Here is a 22,478-nt window from a genome sequence, read left to right on the forward strand (position 1 = left end):
ACTCCATGTGTGCACACACACAGGTATAAGCACACAGGGGCATACACTTGCGCACACACACTAGTACATATAACAACATATACAATATAAACACACACAAATTCATAGCCTTTAGATAACTTTTATTACCCTGTATTATTTGAGCCTCTCTATTTTGTTACTAGTTATTGTCCTTAATCTATAAGTTAAATTTAACCATAGCTATAAATAGAAACAAATTTCTAGTATACACTTACACAACACAGAGAGGATGTGTTTGGCACTCTCTGCAGTTTCAGGCCTGCCTTTTGGGTTTTGGAATGAACCCCATGGTTAGTGGAAAACCTACTGTAGTTAGATGAAAATCTTTCTTCAAAGTTAATTTCATTTCTTAAGCTGTAGTTGCCATTTTTCCCAACTTTTCAACAACAAAGTTCTTGTGGTTAGTATACATCACCTTTTGACAGTTTTTTTTATGCATTCTTAACATGGAAAAATAGAGAACAGAAACAAACAGAACCTCTTGCTGCATGCACCCAGGCAACCTGATTGTTTGGGAAATGTTAAGATCCGTTCTATGGCTGGGCAGTGGTGGCGCACGCCTTTAATCCCAGCACTCAGGAGGCAAAAGCAAGCGGATCTCTGTGAGTTCAAGACCAGCCTGTTCTACAAGAGCTAGTTCCAGGACAGGCTCCAAAACTACAGAGAAACCTTGTCAAGAGAGAGAGAAAGAGAGAGAGAGAGAGAGAGAGAGAGAGAGAGAGAGAGAGAGAGAGAGAGATCCATTCTATGAACCACAGCTTTGGGGTGCGAGGTAGGCACTTCGGGAGTGTTGAAGGCAGGCTTGGCCTGACCTTCCTGATGAGAACGCCCTTGGATGTTGGTTTCTCCTGAGACAGACTAAGATCACTAAATCTGATCTTAAGAATTTTGGCGCCTCCTGGAATCACCTCAGATGAGCCCTAAAGGATACTAGAGAGAGGTGTGGCTCGTCAGACTCTTTTTTTTCCAAGGACAAAAACAGAATAAAAGGTCAAGGGGAGGGGGTGTGCTTATGCCAGGCCTAGGGAAAAGTCACCTTTGTAAGAGGAGACGGTGGCTGTGGAATTTTACAGGGCTTGTCTTCTAATGAACACTGCCCTCCAGTTAACTCCAAGGGTAACTGCTTTTCTTCACGACCCACATTCTGCTCAGTCTGTGCAGCAGGCCAGAGGCAGCAAATACCCACATGAATTATTTTCTAAAAATAGCTTAGCCCCCTTTATCTCTTATTTGTGAAAGCTCAATTATGACGGTTTCTTCTGATAAGGCATCCACTTCACCTCTAGGTCCCTTTTGGGGTCTTCTGATCTTCTGACGCTCCCACCCTCGCCCTCCATGTCCCCAGGAGGCAGGCTTGATAGAGTGTTCTAGCCAGGGAATTGACGACCAGAGAAGAAGACTGACTTAAGCAAGGACACGGAGCCGCCCGGTGTTGCTTAGGAAAACTGTGATGTGTTAACCTTCTGCTGTGTCAGATTATCAAGTACAGACTCACAGGTGTCTGGGTGTAGCTCACACGGGCCCTTCCGTGTTCGTGATGACATTTTGCTGAAGCGCTTAGAGCAACCAGCCACAGACGTGTAGGGAAGAGAAACAGAAAGTAGACATTTCGGAGCCTCCATTTTCTGCTTCAACCTGGCTTGCTCGTTTTTAGCCATAGTTAGATTCACAGCTACGATGTCTGTCATTCACGGGCTAGGAATGCAGCCCAGTCTGTAGAGTGCTTGCCTTGAACACACACGTGATCCCTGGATTCAGTTCCCACAGTTGTGTGAAGCTGGGTGTGGTGGTACACACCTGTACTCCCTGAGGCAGGAGGATTGGAAATTAAAGGTCATCCTCAGCTACACAGTTGAGTTCAGGGCCAGCCTGGGCACTTGAGTCCTTGACTGAAACAAAACAAACAACAGCAAAAAATCCAACCAACCAACCACCTGAAAAGCAGGACCAACAAACAGTAGGCTAGGGAGCTGACTCTGAACGCCAGAATTCAGCACCCCAGCTCTCACAGAAGGAAAAAAAAAACCCATACTGGGGAAGCACCTATAATCTTAGTGTTGGGAGGCAGAGACAGGAGGATTCCTGGAGTTTAGTACATAGCCGATCAAGTCAAATCAGGAAGCTCCAGGTTCAATGAGAGATCCTATCTCAAAAAATACAGCAGAGTCAGGATGGAGAGAGCTCGGCAGTTACAAGTACTTGTGTTCCAGAGGACCCAAATTCAGTTCCCATCCCATGTCAGGGGGCTCACAGCTGCCTCTATTGGTCCTCTTCTGGTCTCTGAGGACACCTACACATGTGCTACACACATGCACAGACACACACAAACACTCACACAGTTAACATGAAGTAGAAGGTAATTGAAAAACACTCAACATCGACCTCTGACCTGCACACACCAAATGGGCACACAGAAAGCATATATTTTTTCCCAGTTCTTAGTTTTCCCCTCTCTAAGGTGGAGATCTTTCCTAGACTGTTGCAAGGATGTGGGGGACCTGCAGGAGGCTACCCTAGCAGCTAACACAAGACAGGTACCAGGAAGAAATCCCACACTTCCAGCTTCTCTCCGGTCAGACACTGCCTTTGTGTTGGTCTCTGTGGTATAATGAGGGAGGAAGAAGCTAAGCATGGCACGAGAATCATTTTTTTAATACTTGTTGTTTTTATTTTATGTGTATGGGTGTTTTGCTTGCTTGTATGTCTTTGTACCATGTGTGTGCTATACCCATAGAGGCCAGAAGAGGGTGTCTGATCCCCTGGAATTAGAGTTACAGCTGGTGGTGAACCACCATGTGAGTTCTGGGACCTGAGCCCAGGACCGCTGGAAGAGCAGCCCATGTTGTTAGCTGCTGAGCCAGCTCACAAGAACTCTTAGAAACAGACACGAAACATAAAACAAGGAAATAACACAATGCAGGGCAAGTTAGGCCCAGGTCTCGTGTCCCTCAGATGTGGGCTGAGTTTTTGTATCCACTTTTGGGGTGGAAAGCAGCAGAGAGTATTTGAGTCTGGGCTATTATTCGTTTGCATATTGGTGCTGGGAACTGTACCCCAACCCAGAGTACGAAAGCGCGCACTCCACTACTGAGTTACACGCCCGGCCTCTAGCTATACTGTTAGATTTGATGAACTCCCTTGACTTTTAGGTTATAAATTCAATCAGCCAAAGTTATTTACTGACCCTCTGATGTATGCCTAGGATATATTGTCTCTGATCCTCCTTACGCCTTGATGTTCCCAGGGGTAGCTGAGGCAGGATGCTCAGCGTGAAGGGCTACTTCTCTGAGCTCTTCAGAGGGAAGGCTGGTCTACCAGACTTAGAAGGATTTTGAGCCCTACCTAAGCTGTGCCCGGGTAGCCGAGGGAGTTGACCATGTCCTGTTCTGGGAATAGCAGTACTGCCAGTCCCTGCATCACCACATGACCAGAATTGAATCTGAAAGAGATTTCTAGTCAATAATTCTTTGTCTCTTAAGACAATTTTTAAGACAAATTTTTTAAACAATTTTTAAACAATTCAGCGTGGTCATCAGCGTGATCATCAGCGAGGGACAGGAGAGGGAGAAAGGCGATGGGCAGAGGACAGACAGCCTGGCAAGCAACTAAAGATAATTGGAGAATTAGAGATGGAAGCACGCACCCTCATGAGAAGCACCAGGGAGACAACCTATGCGTTATCAACTTTATTCTCTGAGAGAAACCATTTTCCTGGCTCTTTTCTTTAGAGTTTTACAGAAGAAAATGGTTTATTTGGTCCTGTTTGATGTTTTGTTTTGCTTTCTTTTGAGATAAGAATTCGCTCTGTAGCCCAGACTTGACTAGACTCATGATATAGACCAGGCTAACCCCAATCGTACATCTCAGCCCCTCACCAGCAGAGCCTTTTCATTATAACATGTTTTGGTGGCTTGCCTTGATGTCAGCAGCTGGCTAGTTCACAGGGCCACCCAGTGCTGGCCTCAAGCCCCAGGGTCATGACTAGCTGCAAAGAGTACCATCAGTCAAGAGCCAGGAACCCTGGACCACTAGAAGTACCCATGCTTCTGTCCTCCATCATTTTCTTAGGGCGCCTCATTTAACTTTCATAGTCTAGGTATTGGTGGAGATCAAAGCTGAAGACTCAGCAGATGAGAACCAGACGCCTGTCACTGTCACCTCTGGGGACTTAGGGAAGGCTGTGAAAGCCTCCCCCTCCTTTCTGGCTGTCCGGAAACAAATAAAATAGGATACAGTTTTCTTCCTATTGAAGGCTCTTGCTGGTAATAAAAAAAAATACAAAACAAATGTCTAAAGAGAAAAAAAATGTCTTAGGGCTGGGATACTTTTCTATACACCAAGAAAGGAAGCACCCCCTCCAAGTAGGCTAACTCAGCCACATGGCCTGGCCTCATGTGTGCCCTGGGGTCTTGTCTGAGCTCAAAAAAAGGACATGTGGCTCCCATCTGTTCTCTGGTGGAAGCTGGTTACCCTCCGATACACACACTGGTGTCTGGGAGAAAGAGCTTTCTTTTCAAGGTCTTTGTTACAATTGTGGGGCTTAAGGAGCCTTGAAGTTACGGGTTTGTTTTGCTCTATCAGATGAATCACATAGAAAGGGCCATCCTTCCAGAGTGGCTAGAAGCACTTACTGCTCCTGCAGAAGTCTGGAGTTTGGGTCCCAGTACCCACACGGGCAGCTCACAATACAGTATCCACTTCCAGGGGATTTGATGCCCTCTTCTGGCCTGCAAGGGATCCTGCATGCAAGAGCATGGAATATATACACACAGACAGACACACACACACACACACACACACACACACACACAAATAATAAATAAATTAGGGCCATACAATTGACTCTCCATCTGGCCTGTCTGTGAGCATGTGTAGAAGACAAGTTTTTTCACACAATTCTTTCTGCCCAGTGCTTGGCACAGCAGCTAGAACGGGGAAATGAATGTCTGTATGTCCAGCAATTGCCCAGAAAAACCTTTCAGGTTTCTGATGAGTTCCTGAAACCCACTTATGAGTCCTGACATGAAGAAAAAGCATGGCTGGGAGGTCTGGAAGGTTGTGGAGCACCAGGCACCTACCCATAAGACCCTGGTGAGAGAAGGGGCTTTCTGACCAGGAGCCAGATCTGCTGAGAGCCTGTGAGCCCAGGGACTCCTGTGCACAGCACACTTGGTTATTGTGTGTGTAGACTCTGGTCTACTGAGGTGCTCCAGAGGATGGTGGATGGGTCTCACATGTCCTCTCCTTTTTGCAGACGTTACAGGTGATCTACCCCTATTCCCCTCAGAAAGATGATGAGCTGGAGTTGGTCCCTGGGGACTTCATCTTCATGTCTCCCATGGAACAGACCAGCACCAGCGAGGGCTGGATTTACGGCACCTCGCTGACCACCGGCTGCTCGGGGCTGCTTCCGGAGAATTATATTACCAAGGCGGATGAGTGTAGCACCTGGATCTTCCATGGGTAGGTAGACCCACTCTCCTGCCCCTGTCGGTGACACCACCTGCTTGGCTTCCTAGTGGCTGCTCTCCATCTCTGGCTGGAAGATAGCAACGTCTCGTGCCAAGCATGAACTGTTTCTGGGCTTCTGTCTACTTCAACCTGGGCCATTACTCTGAGGGCGGGGCTCTTCTCAGAGCAGCTAGACAGATTCAGTCTATGTCAGCCAGATCAATGACATAAAGAGACTATAAAATCTAGGATCCTAAATGAAGCCCTCATTTGCTAGGTGACCCTAAGCGAGTCCTCAGACCTGGTACGAATGTGTCCAGGCAACAGAGACTGTGTTCAAGGTGACAGGCACCTGTTGAAACTTAGTGGGAGCATGATTCCTAACAATCCTTATTGAGGTGACAGCCACCTCACTACTCTGCTGTCCTCCCACACTGGGGTCCAGTGTCCAAAATGGATCATGTTGTATGACCAGCTTTGTCCCGGTTATAAACAGGAACACAAAGCTGCTTTCCCCGCCCCAATCCAGGGAGCTCAAATCCAGCTGCCAGGCTTCACATGCAGATTTGGTTTTCCTTCTGTTTTGTTTCTTCCCTGTGACAATGTTGCTGAGAGGCAGAAGCCCTGAAAGCCTTGTGTCCTTACCCCTCATTGTTGCTCCTGTTAGAAGGGACCAGAGCAGGGTGACTTCTGCCTCCTATTTTTCCAGGAGGCAAAAGAACCAAGAAGGTTCCCAGACAAACCACACACTCAAGATGGGAAAGAAGCCCTCTTCCTTCCTCTGCCTCATGTGCCACCCCACCCCACTCTGTCCCCAGCCCACAGGCATCCAGATGCCTCATGCCCGCAAACATCCGGTTTTGTTTTAATGTTTCTGAAGATGAAAATATAGAAGTTGAGACTCTAATCACCATTTTATCCCGTAAAAACGAGGAAGGGCTGGGAGAGACCACTCTGGTAAAGCTTGTAGCCCCAGTGCTGAGAAAATAGAAATTGGGGTGGGAGGTGGGTGGGTTCAACCAGCCTAACCTACTAGTGAGTCTCGGGTCAGTGAGTGACTCTTCAAGTAAAACAAAATACAGCCATGTATCACATTTGTAATAGCATTTGGGTTGCAGGTGGACTTTGTACACAGTAATGGGACCTTGAGCCGTGTCACACCGCATGCTAGCGGCTTAGTTTAAGTTCACCCCATTGCTATTCTGACAAATCACTTCCCAGAACATCTCCTCAATAAGTGGCTCACGCACATACTGAGAACTGAAGAATTTGCTTGATGAAGCACAGCTCGTGGGTCTCTTTGTTAAGCAGTGGGGCTAGATGTGGGGGAGCACACACATGAAGTCCTGCTCACCCTTGTAAGACTTTCCTGTAGCCTTCCTCCCTGAACTAGAACTCAGGCTCCGCCATGGGGGAAACTGACTGACCTCACTCAGGGCACCATGGAAGGTCTGTGTGTTATCTTTTATTGTGAAGACAGTTGCTGATGTCATCTCCTGGGAACGCTGCTTTCTGTTAAACTGCCAGGTTCACCGCTGGCTCTGCGAAGAGTGTCAGGATACAAGGGTTAGGCGTTGAGACTCTGCGATTAAGAACTTGAGTTTTAGTCGCATTATATCCCAATCCTAGCTCTCTCATGTACCAGCGGTGCAGACTTTGCCCAAGCTGAGTTACTTCTCTGGGCCACCAGGAAGGAGATAATCGTTGCACAGAGAGTAGAAGCTGTAGTGGTGGCTTCAGGGAAGGTCAGTTTTCCAAGGTTTGCGGTGACTACTGCAGTACTGCCTACAGAACGCCCACTAGGGTTTTGATGATTTTTTTTTCTGTCTCTGTTTACCAGACCTCATGAAACTTAAAGGTCTCTTCCGTAAAAATATCCCAATAGGTGATCTGTAATTGAATGCTTACCACCAGGGCTAAAAATAACTCCAAGGCATAGCTCAGCTCTGTAAGACAGATCTTCTCACGGGGGCCTAACCAAAGATGGACAGTTCTGGGGAGACACATGAGCCACTTGGCTGGACCCTGGCTGGCTCCATGAAAAGCTGTAGAAAGGGTTAAGGCAGTGTCCAGAGACTTGGGGTGTCAATGGCTTTTGTACCTCTCCCCACCTGGTGCTCCTCAGCCTTCTGGATGGCTAAGAAAATGCTCTCTCGCTGCTCTTTCTGGTGGCCATTTGTCCCTAAGTGTCCCTAACTATTTTCTGGGTGATGGTGGCCCACTGTCCTCTACAGTGGGGTGAGATTCTGGCCTTCAGACAGGCCTAGCATGTTCTAGGCAGGAACTGGCATCTTCCTGCTCCCTGAGAAGGGGTTCTGGGTATCAGACCTGCATCCTCTCCACCCTGGTCTGGCACTGTCCCCGCCCTGTCTCAGGGGGAGCCAGGTCCTTTGATTATAGTGACACCGAAGACAGCAAGGAAGCTGCCATTCTCCTCCCCAAGGGAACTGGAGGAAGAGAAAAGGCCCTATCATTTTTTTCCCAGCTGTGATAAAGTAAAGACGTTACAGACACAGCCCAGGGAGATGTCGGCATGATTCCAGACAGCTAGACGTTGAAGGCCTGAAGCTTTGATGAGCCAGACAGAGAGACTGAAGCTTCTTCAGTTGTATGCCGTTGGGGGCTCTCTGCTTAAAATAAAGCAGAACAGCTGGCCTATTAGAGTGTGTGAATGGCTCAGATTCCTTGAGCTATAGTTACTTAAATACACTCATTACAGGTTTAATTTGACTGTGTATCATACTGAATAGACACGCCTTGTTGAGATACAGGCCTCTGGTTCTCTGGCTCTGGACCATGGCCTGTGGGGAGCAGGGCGCAGCCAGGAGCACCTTCGTGCATCTGTACGCACAGGGCTGCAAATCTCTCAGGGTCTGACACCTTCGCCTGGACATATAGTCAGGCTGGGGCGCAGCTCAGTTGACAGAGTATTTGCCCCGCATGCCTGAAGCCTAGGGTTTGATCTTCAGCATCATAGAGACTGAGCCTGGTGGTACATGCCTATAATCCCATCCCTTAAGAGATAGAAGCAGGGGGACCAGGAGTTTAAAGCCAGGCTTGGCTGTGTGTAGAGTTGGAAACCAGTCTGAAATAACTATATGAAACCCTGTCTCAAAGGAAAACAAAAATTGCTCTGTCATTTGTAGGGGGAAAGCAGAGGTATGGGGGACTAGGAAGGACAAAAGGTGTGCCACAGTCCTAAAATCATAGGATGTCCTGAAAACAAAAACAAAAATCCAATCAACTTCTAACCTCTGATCTGACTGTATTGCTCGTGGGTATTTACCATCGACTTTAAGGCAGCATACGGTAGCATTTATTGAAGTACTGGTCACAGTAGCCAAATGATGGAACCAGGCTAGATGTCGTCAGCAGAGGAGCGAATAAAGAGAATGTGGTAAATATATGAGCGGGATTTGATGTAGCGGAAAACAAAACAATGTCCACTTGAAAGGAAGTAGCTACAGTAGGAGATTATTACCGTAAATGAATTAAGTCAGACTCAGAAAAGCAAATATTGCGCATTTTCTCTTACTTGTCCATCGTAAATTTTATACAGGTACATAAAATCCCATACACGTACATACGTACATAGGTATGACATGAACATAGAAATCAGACTGTTTAAAGGAGTTCATAGAAATAGTGGGGGAGATGGGGAGAAAGGGTGATCAAAGTACATTATCAATTTTTTGTTTTTGTTTTTCGAGACAGGGTTTCTCTGTGTAGCTTTGGAGCCTGTCCTGGAACTATCTTGTAGACCAGGCTGGCTTTGAACTCACAGAGATCTGCCTGCCTCTCAACATTTTTTGAAAGAAGATATTTGTGTCCCCAGACCACAACCACCAGACAGAATCTCTGTGTAGCTGTCCTGGAACTTGCTGTGTAGACCAGGCTGACTCAGAGTTCTGCCTACTTCGCCTCCAGAGTGCTGTGATCGAAGGGGTGCGCCACCACACCCAGCATCTAAGTACATCATGTACTTGTATGACAATGTCCTTATGAAACTAAGTACTGTGCACAATGAATATATGTTAAAAAAAAAAAAAACTAGAGGTAGACAATTTTTAAAAACCCGAAAACCAGCTTTCTTACTGATCTTAGAAAATATGGGGAAAAATTCAAACATAAAATTCTAATATGCATACTGTGTTAAAGACAAATACTGCAGAGTGGGTAGCCTGCACAGATCGCAGGGTCCACAGACACAAACCCAGACTTGATTGAGCACAGCGGGCTTTACCAAGAGCGAGAAATTAAAAATTCAAATACTTCCTTTTGAGACTGCCCGGCGACCCGGGTGATGTTCGTTGGATCTGCCCAGTAGCCGTATTTAAATAGCAGCCCTCAGTAGAGAAAGCTTTGGAGAGCCGTCCTGTGTGCAGAAACTCTCAGTGTGGCATGTTTGGACAGTCCTGCTCTCAGCCAGAGCGCCTGTGGGGCCTGCAAAGTGACAGTGGCATAGTCAGAAATAAAGAGTTCTTGGCTCACAGCTCCAAACATCTGGCAGGAGTCAGCTCCTCTGAAATAACCCAGCTTTTAATCAGCTCCTTGAAGTGGCTGTGGAGGCGAGCACAGTGCTGGAGGCTGAAGAAGGCAGGCTGAGGGACAAGGGGTAAGACTCTGCTCCTGAGCCTCATAGCCACGGGCAAGTGGCGCTGGGAAGACAGCGCCCCTCGCATTCCTCGGATGGAAATTGCCGTGGAAAAGATTAAAGGCAGCGGGAACTGTTTGTTTCAGTGCAGCGACAGAAAGAGCTGGAACAGTGGTACATAATTGATACCTCATTATTCTTTAACGTGTCTTTGCTGCCAGCCCTGCCTGTGGCATCCTAATAAGCCTAGAATCACTGGACCCCATCCCTGCCCAAAGAGATGCGTGCATCTGTTCTCAGCTCTGAGAACTGTCCGCCCCTTGTTTATTAACTATGAGACTTCAGTCAAAAACAAGATGTTCTTGCCTGGGGATGGGTGTTCCTGCTCAGGTTCCCAAACACCATGTGACCAGACAGTGCTTTGTGCTAATTCCCATACTCCTGGCCAAAGCAGTTAACCCTCTCCTCTCCTTCCTCTGCAGTTCATACTCCATCTTAAATACCGTGTCACCCAGCTCCCTCACCTTTGGTGACGGGGTATTGGAGAGGCGACAGTATGAGGACCAAGGACTCGGGGAGACAACGCCTCTCACTATCATCTGCCAGCCCATGCAGGTGAGGCTGACCATGGGGGTCATGTCGTGTCCTCGAATCTAGTCGGGATGCTCTGAGGACCATCCTCAGCGCTGACCTTGCTTCTTTCAGAGGGTCCCTAACCTTACGGGGAGACAAGTACACAAGGTCATAAAAGACACACAGTAGTCCCGAACTAGGAAGAGACGGGTGAGTGGTTGCCACCTGTGGGCATTGCCATGAGGGCCTGAGCTTGGAAGCAAGGCCATCCCAAGGAAGGAAGAGGAGGCTATCTCTCACAATAGGGATGACAACCATATTTGTATCAGTAGAGTGAGGTTCTTCGCGTGGTCATTGGACTTGAGAATTCAGTATCTTTTGATAACACTTGGGAGACAGGCTGGAGGAAGGAGTAGGAGCTGTAAGGAAAAACAAAGACAGGTTGAAAGTTCAGTGTGTTAAGGGTGAAAACAGAGGAGATACACTTGTCTGGAGCCCAGGGTTTGAGTTAAAAGAACATCAAGAAGGCAGGTGGCAAAGTCCACGGCACCAGTCCACCCATTAACAGATCAAAAAGAAGCCAGTAGAAGAGTGGTGGCCAGCAAGGGCCTGGCAGCTCAAGGCAACTGGGAACATCAAATGCATCAGCAGGAAGGATGGAGAAACTTCTGTGCGGTGCCGCTAGCAGCTGTGGAAGCCAGTAGTTGACTCAACCTAAGTCACCACTGGGAAGCTGCAGCTTAACCCCCTGAGCTCATTCTAGAAAATCAATCTATGTAGTCAGATAACAGAGTGCACATGATGATTGGGATATACAGAATGTGGCTGGAGGGAGAGAGGACTCAGCAAGGAAGCTGCCCTTCCAAAAGACCCGGGTTCAACTCCAGCACCCACATGGCAGCTTATAGCTGTCTGTAATTCCAGTCCTAGTGTATTCTTCTGGCCTCTGTGGACACTGCACATACTTGGTACCCATTCATGCATGCAGGCGAAACACCCATAGACAAAAATAATAAAATTGTAGAAAAAAAAAGAATGTGCATAGCAGGGCACTGGATATAAACTAGGCATGAGGCAGACACCTGTGAAGATGGAAGTTCTCCCTCCTAGAAGGAACTGATGACGTATCTCTTTGGAGGAGATAGCTGCCCTTCTGGATGATCATCTCTACATTAAGGACAGGTTTGACCCATGACCTGTACCTTAAGTAGCCCTCCTGTTACAGTAGGGGGCAGCAAAGAGCATGGCACTTACAATCCTTCCTATTTCAAAGCACCTGCAGGTATCTCTTAGGCACCTGAGAGTCATTTATGACGTCTGTAGGAGGAATTTACTATCCTCACTTTACAGGCAGGCCAAACTGAACTCAGGGAGGTCAGGGAGATTGTCGGAGTCATATACTGGCAGAATTTTTCCCAGAGCTCCGCTCACTGGGTATCAGGGTGCACCATCTGTGGGTGCAGAGTGTCTGCTTACTCCTTGCTTTTCTTCCCCTGCAGCCCCTGAGAGTCAACAGCCAGCCTGGGCCCCAGAAGCGATGTCTCTTCGTGTGTCGGCATGGGGAGAGGATGGATGTTGTGTTCGGGAAGTACTGGCTATCCCAGTGCTTTGATGCCAAAGGTGAGTGATTGTAGTCTCTCCGTTCATCCAGTTTGACTCTGTGGGTTCAGCTAGCCACAGTTAACCATGGTCTAAGACTAGTAAGCAGAAAAGTCTCAAGCAAGCTGTCTAGCTTAGTTTGGGTTTCTACTGCTGTGGTGAATCACCATGACCGAAAAGCAAGCTGGGGAGGAAAGGGCTTGTTTGACTGACACTTCCACATTGTCAACCATCATTGAAGGAAGGACAGGGCAGGAACTCAGCAACCTGGAGACAGGAGCTGATGCAGAGGCCGTGGAGGGATGCTGCTTACTGACTTGTTTCCCATGGCTTGCTCCCCATGGCTTGCTCAGTCTGCTTTCCTATAGAACCCAGGACCACCAGCTCAAGGGTGGCTCCACCCACCATGGGATGGGCCCTCCCCCATCAATCACTAATTAAGAAAATGTTCTACAGGCTTGCCTGCAACCCAATCATATGAAGACATTTTCTCAGTTTGGGTTCCCTCCACTCAGATGACTCAAGTTGATGCAAAATTAGCCAGCAAACAAGCAATCGGTTTGTTTTATGTTATGATCCCTCCACTCTAAGTAACGTGATAAAATCTCAGGCTGCCCAAGTCTGTCCCATCTGGGTCATCATCCCTTTGTCCAATGTATCCACAGTGCATATTGTACCCATCCATTTCTCGCCTGCTATCATCTTGGTTATAAAATCTGCTGTCACAATATCATTTGTTTCTCTTCACCCGGTCCTGTAGTCACAGCGCCCTTTCATAAGAATTCCAGAGTGTTTTATGCGAGACATCTCTGTAACTTGCATTGTGGTCTATCATTTGATTATTCCTCATTGCTGCGGCTAACTTATAAGTTAAAAGTTATGATAGGTGTGTTTTGTGAGAGTGAAAAACGTAGTCTGTTCAGGATTCGTCCCTGTCTATGGTTTTAGGCATCTAGTGGGGCCCTTGGAATCCATCACAGGTCTCAATGGTTGATGGCCTGCACAGCAATGCATACCCATAATGGCCTCTAGAGGGCGCAGTCAAGCTGCTTTTATGTACATGTAGTCATCAAGTACATGCAGTTACAAAATTCTTGGAATCTCTGAGTCCTTCTTGATTGTTCCAACTTCAGGGAAAAGATAAGCGTTTTGTCCCTATTCTATAAGCTGAGGTACCAGGAAGCAAAGAGTCACTGTATCTTGCCCACATTCAGACAACAAAACCAGTTCAGAGACACGTGATGATTCTGTGACCAGAGTTTCCGCCATGGCATCTCTGTGGCCCATCTGGTTCCATTCTCACTCGAGTGGCATTTTAAGAAGGGGAGCCTTGCCTGAGTCTGGTTGTTACATTCACTGAGAAATTCCCTCATCGCTGTCATCAGCAGAAGGGAGGGTGGATTCTAAGTCAGTTCACTGAAGAAAAAGTGTCAGATTCGATGTTTTCCATTGGCTTCAGACAGTTCCGTTCAGTGTCTTTGACCAAGGAGGAGGGGTCAGGATCACCGAGGAACGTCTCACGTAAAGAAAAAGTCTATGTGGTCTTTATTTGCTCTTCTCCCACCAGGCCGCTACATACGCACCAACCTGAACATGCCTCATAGCTTACCTCAGCGGAGCGGTGGTTTCCGAGACTACGAGAAAGATGCACCAATCACTGTGTTTGGGTGTATGCAAGCAAGGCTAGTGGGTAAGGGCCCCTGTGATTGCATAGTGTCTCCTGGCTCGTTCAACAGACCCAACCATGAGTGTGTAAACATACTTCTTGGGATTTCCATGTGTGTGTGTGTGTGTGTGTGTGTGTGTGTGTTTGTTTTGTTGGTTTTTTGAGACAGGGTCTTATAGACCACCAGGATGGCATAGAATATCAGATTTTCCTGTCTCAGCTTTCTCTGGGCTGGGATTCCAGGTAGGCTTCTGCTGGTTACAGACGGGATCCCGGCGAGGAATGGAGATGGAAAGTCAGGCTTGGTTTGCATATGCCACTGGACTAGTCATGTGTCCCCTGATAGCTCAAGACAGTAGCATCTGCCAGCAGGTGTAAGGAGAGCTGAGGGTGAGGAAGAGGTACAGGGGCATTGCTGAATTTGCACAGGCCCAGTGACTTTTTGAAGCTGTTCAGTTCTTTGAAAGTATTTCCTGTACTGGCTGTGCAGAAACTGTGTCATGTACTCCTTAGTCATCCAATACATATTTATTGACCATTTACTTTGGGGAAAGTTCTTGGATGAGGTAACTGGGACCCAGGTGTGAATGGATACACATGTATGTGTTGTGAATGGCTGTCAGACTGTATGGCTGACCGAACAAGAAGCATCTTCCCAATAGAGGTCAGAGTATTACCCTGCTGGTAGGCCTCCCCACGAGGGCATTTTGTTGCATGCTAGCTCTAGAAAGAAAGAAGGCATGAAGAAGTGTGTTGCTTTGCCTCTTCCATGGATGCACTGATGGGGGATCTGGTCGACATTACTGGCTCTCCGTGAGCTGCTGCTGGGAAAGGGAGGTGTGTGGATCTGCTTGGCTTGGTCCCATCGAAGATCAAGATGAAACCCAAGTGACTCCATCATGCTAATTCTCGGCTGATTTGCTCGGCAGGTGAAGCCTTGTTAGAAAGTAACACCGTTATTGATCACGTTTATTGCTCTCCATCCCTACGCTGCGTTCAGACTGCACATAATATATTGAAAGGTAAGACTCGTAGCTTGACAGCGGTTATGTAGTTCATCCGACTGTTTCCTGGCACTTACTGCAGAGTTATGGAGCTTCAAAAACTGAAAGTTTGTTTTTGTTGTTGTTGTTTTATTTAAGATGGTTTCAAGGTAGCGTGTAACTGAGGTTACCCTCAAACCTGCAGCAATCCCCCTGCCTCAGTCTCCTGAGTGCTAGGATTACAGGCTTGAGCCATCTTGGCTTACACAAATCTGGAACTTTTATTGAGGATTCTTCCAAAAGGTGACCAACCTTGAACAAAGGTCATACTCCTGGCGATGTCATCCAGATAGAGGGGAGATGCTAATCATTTTCTCTAAGAATTTCAAGCTGTCTTGGATGGGTTATAACTATACGGAAATCTTTACACCTTTTATAGATGTGATTCTCTCTCTGCATTTAAGCAGTTGAATCTGTTGTTTACCTTTTGTTCATAGCAGCGACTGAGCTGTTGGGAGTTCTACAGCATCGCCATCTTACTTTCTTCGGTTAATTGGAAAGACGTACTTATTCACTTATTTTTGAGACACGGTCTCACTGTGTAGCCTTGACTGGCCTAGAACTCACTTTGTTGACTATATTGGCCTCAGACTCACAGAGATCCACCTCCCTCTACCTACTGAGTGCTGGGATTAGGTGCATACCACTGTACCCCACAAACTGGAAAGGCTTTAAAAGCCCCCTCACTATAAAAGTACTCAGCTCTCACCCTAAAACCCATGGAAGTTTGTATTAGAGCCGTCTGTATTCTCCCCGCTTTGGAAAGGAGACGGGGCAGGGGAGGCAGGGAGATGGGGAGATGGGGAGACGGGGAGTTGGACTGAACTTGAGCCAGACAAACAAATGAGCCAGAAATAAAGAAGCCAGCCAAGGATTTGACACAACACTTGAGTCCTCTGTTCTTTAACCTTAAGTAAACCTTCCTCTCAGTACAGAAGCGTCTGTGTGCTCACTGTGCACAGAGAAACTGGACTAAAGGCGGTGTATGGAGAGCTGAGTGAGTCTGAAGGGAAGATTTGTGTTCCCGGGGAATCACACTATGATAAAACAGAACGTGTGCACTGCCACATGTAAATGCTGGGTTCCCTGATGGACAAAGCGAGTATTGGTGTGACGCCCAGGTACAGTGTAAGCCACTGTACCGTCGTAGGTGCCATGAGACTAGCCGAAGGATTTGAGTTTTGTTCTGTAAGATGTCATGGAATTTACTAGAGAGAGAATTATAGTGGAAATGAGAGGGACATGGCGGTGCACACCTGTAATCCCAGCACTCCAGAGGAAGCCAACGCAGGAGGATTGAGAATGTGAAGTCAGCCTGGAGCATATAGCGAGACTTTTGTTTCTGACAGTACAAAGGGAGTCACAAGCTTGGACAGATTGGGTAATGGCTTGTGGAGGGGAGACTTTCTCTTCAATCTGCTAGCAGCCAGCATGCATGGTGGAGGTGCAGCCAGAGGGAAAAAATGCACTTGTTGGTAAATTTATTGTATTTTTTAGCACATGCTTTGTTCATAACTGTAAAGTTTACCTATTAAATTCGTTTACAGTTTACACTGTAAAACACGAATTTATAAATTTGTCCAAACCTGTGTGCTTCCAACTTAAGTGATATATTGAGTCTAGTAGGAAAGCAATCACTGCATTGTTATTAAAATATTTTTTATTTTTTGAGTACCATCTCCCCCTCCCTTTCCTCCTCCCTAACCCTTTGCCACACCCACCCACTCTCTCTCATGACCTCTGTTTTCATCAGCTGTTACAGTGTGCATTTGTCTTTCTGAATCTGTAAGTACCACATGTCCCGTTTGTACAGTGCTGCCTGTATGGATGGTTTCAGGCTGACCCTTTAGTATTGGACAGCCATCGGAGACGCTCTTCCCTAGAGCAACCCCCTCTCCCATTCTCAATACTCCCCAGTTGCCCACAGTTCCTTATGTAGGGTTGAGGCTTCGTGGGCTTCCCCATCCCCTTCCACCATCATGTCTGCTGGTGCCATCTTCGTTCTGCTCATGTTTAGCCCATCATGTTTGTGAGGCTTTATCTTCTGATATTCCTAGGAGACACACTCTTGTAGTAAACTCCTGGTCCTCTGTTTCTTCCCATCTTTCTGTTCCCTCTTTCTCAAGATTCACCTGAACGTTAGATGCGGGATGTAGGTTAGGGTTCTGTATATGGATCTTTTGGGACTGAGCTCCACAATTCTGCCTCTGATTAGTTGTGGTCTTCTGTAATGTGTTTCAGCTGTTGCAAAGAGAAGTTTCCTTGGTAGAGGGTGATGACCATACTTGCGTGGGGTTTAAGGATGAATATTTAGCATGTAGTTGGGGATTGTGCTGGTTTAGTAAAGTTGCAGGATCTTCCCCCAAGATCTGTGACTTCACTAACCCCAGGTAGTTGGCTAGGTTTCTGGTACTAGGCATGATTTTGCTCACACTGAGCAGGTCTTAGGACCAGCTAGAGTGCTGTTGGTTATCATGGTACTAGTACACCATTAGGGTTTTCTTGCCATGGTTAGCATCATTGTGGGTTACAGACATTAAGAGCTCAGTAGGACTTTTGGTTGCTTCCCTCCTTTGGAAGCGTGTGTGGCACATCCTGCTCTGCCTTGTGATTTTTGTCACAGCTTGTTGTGTGGTTCATTCTTTTCCACTGACGATCTAGTGAGACTTCCTTCATCTTCGTTTCACTTCATCCCTAAGGTTTACAACAAGACAATCACTTAAAGATTCGGGTCGAGCCCGGCTTATTTGAATGGACAAAGTGGGTTGCTGGGAGCACATTACCGGCGTGGATACCTCCATCGGAGTTAGCTGCGGCCAACCTCAGTGTTGATACAACCTACAGGTAACTTTCTGACTTGCTGTCCCCCTGGTACCCTGTGTCCTGCACTGTTACCGCGCCATGTTCATCAAGCAGATGATGGACCTCACAAGACCCCCGCGGAATTGTTCATGGTGGTAGAAATCAAGCTACAATTTTAGAAACCAGGACTTGGGGAAGTCCAGTGTTTCCTTGTATTTAATGTTAGCATAAATTAAGCTTCTTGTCCTACCCACTCTTATGTTCAGATTTTCTAACTTAATTATATCTATGTCAGTGTAGCAGTAAAGACATTGCCTATTTTAGGGAAACACACAAAGTGAGGATAGAACAGCTCAGTGGATGTGGGACGTGACAGTGGGGCCCCTTCCGTTTCTACCTTAGACCTTCCAAATCACTTGCTTATTTATCCTTTTGAGTCAGGGTCTCATTATATCGCCCAGGCTGATCTGGAAGGCCTGATTTTCCTGAGTGTCTCCCAAGGGCTGTGACTACAGGCATGGGCCGCCATATCTGCCTTCCACTGGATTTTTAATTCTCCTATGGTCATTTGTTATTCTTATGGTCTTGGAAAGCAAAAGCGACTGAGATGTGTGTGTGTGTGTGTGTGTGTGTGTGTGTGTGTGTGCATGCACACAGACATACAAGCACTCTGCTGAACCATGTTCCCAGCCCAGAAAGCCATTTTTATGTATATGACAGTCCAAGTGGCTTGCCTATGGTAAAACATCTTGTGACCATGTGTGGAAATAATAACGATGACCTCACTGTGTTAAAAAAAATTGACATCTATTAATATTTCTCTGTGTCTCCGGTTCTGTGTGTTCTGCCTAGTAGCCATCTAATCCTGTTTATTGCTCTTTCCATTAGACCATTCTCTGTGCTAGAATGTTTCCAGTACCCCCAGATGAACAGTCTGCATGCCTGGTAAAGAATTAGCCAATAGTAATACAGTGGCAGTACCAGTCAAAAACCCTCCCAATGCTTTGAGGGAAGACCAGAAATCACAACCATTTCAGTAGGAAATGAAATTCCTCTTTCTTAGGGCAGAATTTGGCAGAGTGACTGACCATTCTGCATAGAATTGTCTTCCCTGTGCTCTCTGTTGGCCTCTTACTGTGGATAATCCATTGGGTTCCTGGACAAGGTGGGAGAGAATCTCCTTCTCCGTATTGTGGGTAAGAGCTAAGATAGCGCAGTTGCTCAGCTCCGTCTAGAGGGAATTAGCTTTCCTCCGACATCCCGTTCAATTGCACTCATCACTCGTCTACCTCTCATGTTCTTCTGGCCACTCTCTGGCTACTGTTTCTCTCATCCTTGGGGGAAATAGCAGTAGACTATTGTCCCTGTGCCAACGCCTGCACCTTTCTGCCTGGGAACGAGGTCAGGTTGCGGCTGACACTAGTGAAAGGGCTCTCCCCTGTCTCCACCCAGCCCCATCCGAGTCCTCGTGGGTGGCTGGGTTTCCGTTTCCTCTGAGCATGTGTCCCACGCTGTTTCCCAGGATGACCTACAGAGTTCTACAGATGTGTTCCCACTGAGCCTTTCACTGCACTCCAGATGTGCACCCAGGCCACACACACCCACCAGCTGTGCAGGCAGGATGAATCTTGGGAATTGCTAGATCAAGACATGGTCCTTATTCTAGGTTCTCTTTTCCATTTTAAAATTGAGTGTCACATTTTCTGCAAGTTTTGAATAGGAATAGGAAGCCTCTGATTCCTCGAATAAGTTGAGAAAGCCAAAAGTAAAAGCATTTGAGAGGCAGTATGGTAGAGTTGGCCACTGTCATGAATGACACCAAGTGAATAGGTTCTCAACTTGTGGTTGAGAACCCTTTGGGGGGGGGGGGGTCAAACAACCTTTCACAAGGTCTGCTAACACCGTTAGAAAACACAGATATTTACATTACAATTCATAACAGTGGCAAAATTGCATTTATGAAGTAGCAACAAAAATAATTTTATGGTTGGAGGTTACAACAACACGAGGATCTGTGTTAAATGGTCACAGCGTTAGGAAGGGGCAGAAGCACTGGAATAGACCGTTGGAGCAAGTAAATGAAGCTCAAATGGTGACACAGAAACACTTCCAGGAGTCAATATAATCAGAGCCGAGCGTGCATGGTTTAAAGTAAGATGCAAAGAGGAGGGGAGTGGCTGATGGGAATTTCATTGGCTCACAAATAGATGGACAGCACACCTGTTTTTCTGAGCTCCCTTTGCAGCTCATTGTGAATAAAGCTGCTAAGGAAAGCTCAAGCCCTCCCAGTGATCTATACAGAGGGACCAGTCTCCACCTTGCTCCCCCTAAGCCAAGTGGTTATGACCCTCGGTGATCAGTGATGCCAAGGAAAAGTATGTAGTCTGCTTAAGTGTGTCCCTGTGGATAAGACAGTCACAGAATGCCTCCCTTTTCCATTGGGTCACTGTGCGTGACAACGTAACTTTTAAGCCTCAGCATCTGCCTGACAGAAAGTCTCTACCCTGCACCCCTTTCTTTCCTGAGAAATGAGGACACAGAAACACAGGATCTTCCAAGAGATCTGGAAGTATAGAGAGTGACAGCATGTTCCTTTATCTCGGAATCAAAACATCAGAATGTTTCCTCTCCTTTGTTTGCTTTTCCATTGTAGACCTCACATCCCAGTCAGCAAATTAGTGATTTCTGAATCCTATGACACCTACATCAGCAGAAGTTTCCAAGTGACGAAGGAGATAATAAGCGAATGTAAAAGCAAAGGTAGGTGGTGTTGCTTGGGACCCCATTGCACAGGTGGGCATCACTCCTTTGCTATATATGGGCTGTTCGGGGTGTTTTGAATTTGCTTTTTCCAATTTAGTAGGAAAGACAAATGTCCCCAGGCTCTCTTGTCGAGCCTTTCACGTTCAGTTTGCGATAGCCTGTGAGCATGTAACGTCAGTGCTGCGCAGGGACCCGGTAGATGGCGTTACTACATTAAGTAAGCTGGGCTCTGCAATGTATCCTATGGGGAGAGTGCCCAGTTAGAATTTCCAGAAGTTCTATAGAATAATACCATCTCCCTGCAGTGATCCAGGATGGGGACCGCTGTGTAGACACAAACTCATCCGCAGAAACGCATGCACTGCTTGCTTGCCTCTTGGAGACTGGTCTCAGGTTTGGGATGTGAAGGACAGCAGTAGCTGTTACAGCCCATCTTTTAAAGCGAAAAGCCACAGACACAAGGCCGGCAACCTGAAGGCTGTTTTCCAACTTATTGGATTGGCTTATTCAAAGGGCTACTAGCAGTGATTGGTCTATTCCAGGGCAGGAGAATAGCTGCATGGTCGGGTGAGATAAGGGGGAGCATCTGTGGGCCATCCTGACCTTGTTCCAGTGACTAAATCAATACATCAGGAACTGAGTCAACAGCTGTGGGTGGTCTTTGCTTCAATTCCCAGAATGGAGTTATGTTTGAAGATTATTCACAAGGACACAGGAGAATGAGCAGTCCAGCATGTGTGTGTCGGAGGGGGGGGGGGGTGACTGTCCTGTTTCCAAATGCTAAGAGGCTTCAGACAATGTCTTTAGAGCTGAGAGGCCTCAGAAATGCATTTAGAGTCTTTCAGAATAAGCCTCTGTGTGTGATTTATTTGGTAGATGTATGGTGAGCCCCTCAAAAAGGGTAAAACATCACACGACACAGGGAGCCTACAGACAGAGAACAGTAAGCTTGTGTCTCAGTTGTGATGATAGTTACATATTCATGTGAGGGTGTCACCAAACACTGTATGCTCACACCCAAAACAGTGCTGATGAGCCTGGTGAGATCAGAATCGTGACTTGTACCCACATCTCTTCCTATGGTTTTGATGGTAAAACATTACATCGTGAAGCATGGAATTACGGGGGAGGTTGGGGGAAGAGACATGAACCTCCTTACTCCCATGATGTGTGTGGGGTATGACTTCTTATAAATCTGTGATTCTTTCTACTTTTTTTCCTTTGGGAAAAAAATTTTCAGTTCTTTTTAAATTATCACACAGGATATTAGATACTATTATGGTGTACGAGGTATTAGATATTATTGTGAACATTTTCAAAAGAAGTGTCTTTTGGTAGAGTCTCCGCCCCCAAATTTGCCTACTTTTTTTTTTTTTTTTGCAATGTCCAGGGCATTGTGCACTCCAGAAATGTCTACCACTGAAATCTATCCCTAAATTTCTTTAAAATTTTTAATTTGCTTATAATAACCATACCTATTTATAGCATGCACTGTGATTTCAGTATATGTATATGTGGTGAATAGTGAGTGAGCCGGTCGGGATAATGAGCCTGTCTCTTTTCCTAGGAAATAACATTCTGATTGTGGCCCACGCATCTTCCCTCGAAGCCTGTACCTGCCAACTCCAAGGCCTGTCCCCGCAGAACTCCAAGGACTTCGTCCAAATGGTCCGGAAGGTAATCCGCTCCCGCATTCACGGGGCCCGTGGTACTTTGCATTTCTGTAACTGCTAGGTGACCAGCTGATAGCTAATTTCCCTGAAGCAGAATTTTCCACTGAGCTGGGAAGACTCGTTTACTGATTCACTCAGCCAAGATGTGTGCAAGTGGAACTCTGTAGGGTATTTGACTAGGACCGAGTAAGAGGAAAAGGTTTAGTGGGGGATGCTAAGAACTGTTAGCAGAGGCAAGTACCAGTGCAACTGAGAACTTAGCCTGGAGAGCAGGGGAAAACAGCGTGTGAGAC

The 22,478-nt window shown here is 46.7% G+C and overlaps 1 protein-coding gene across 1 annotated transcript in view; it reads left to right on the top strand.

Annotated features, from left to right (window-relative positions):
* Window positions 1-22,478, top strand: part of Ubash3b (ubiquitin associated and SH3 domain containing B) — a 140,248-nt gene that overhangs the window by 115,061 nt on the left and 2,709 nt on the right. Inside the window, 8 exon segments of the mRNA XM_050133528.1 lie at window positions 5,276-5,484; window positions 10,549-10,681; window positions 12,139-12,259; window positions 13,806-13,928; window positions 14,834-14,926; window positions 17,647-17,791; window positions 20,403-20,509; window positions 22,080-22,189. Of these exon segments, the coding sequence (XP_049989485.1) occupies window positions 5,276-5,484; window positions 10,549-10,681; window positions 12,139-12,259; window positions 13,806-13,928; window positions 14,834-14,926; window positions 17,647-17,791; window positions 20,403-20,509; window positions 22,080-22,189 (1,041 nt within the window).

Source organism: Alexandromys fortis, unplaced genomic scaffold (genome assembly GCF_014885135.2).
Source record: "Alexandromys fortis isolate MF-2015 unplaced genomic scaffold, M_Fortis_MF-2015_v1.1 scaffold_231, whole genome shotgun sequence".
NCBI classification, from domain to species: domain Eukaryota; kingdom Metazoa; phylum Chordata; class Mammalia; order Rodentia; family Cricetidae; genus Alexandromys; species Alexandromys fortis.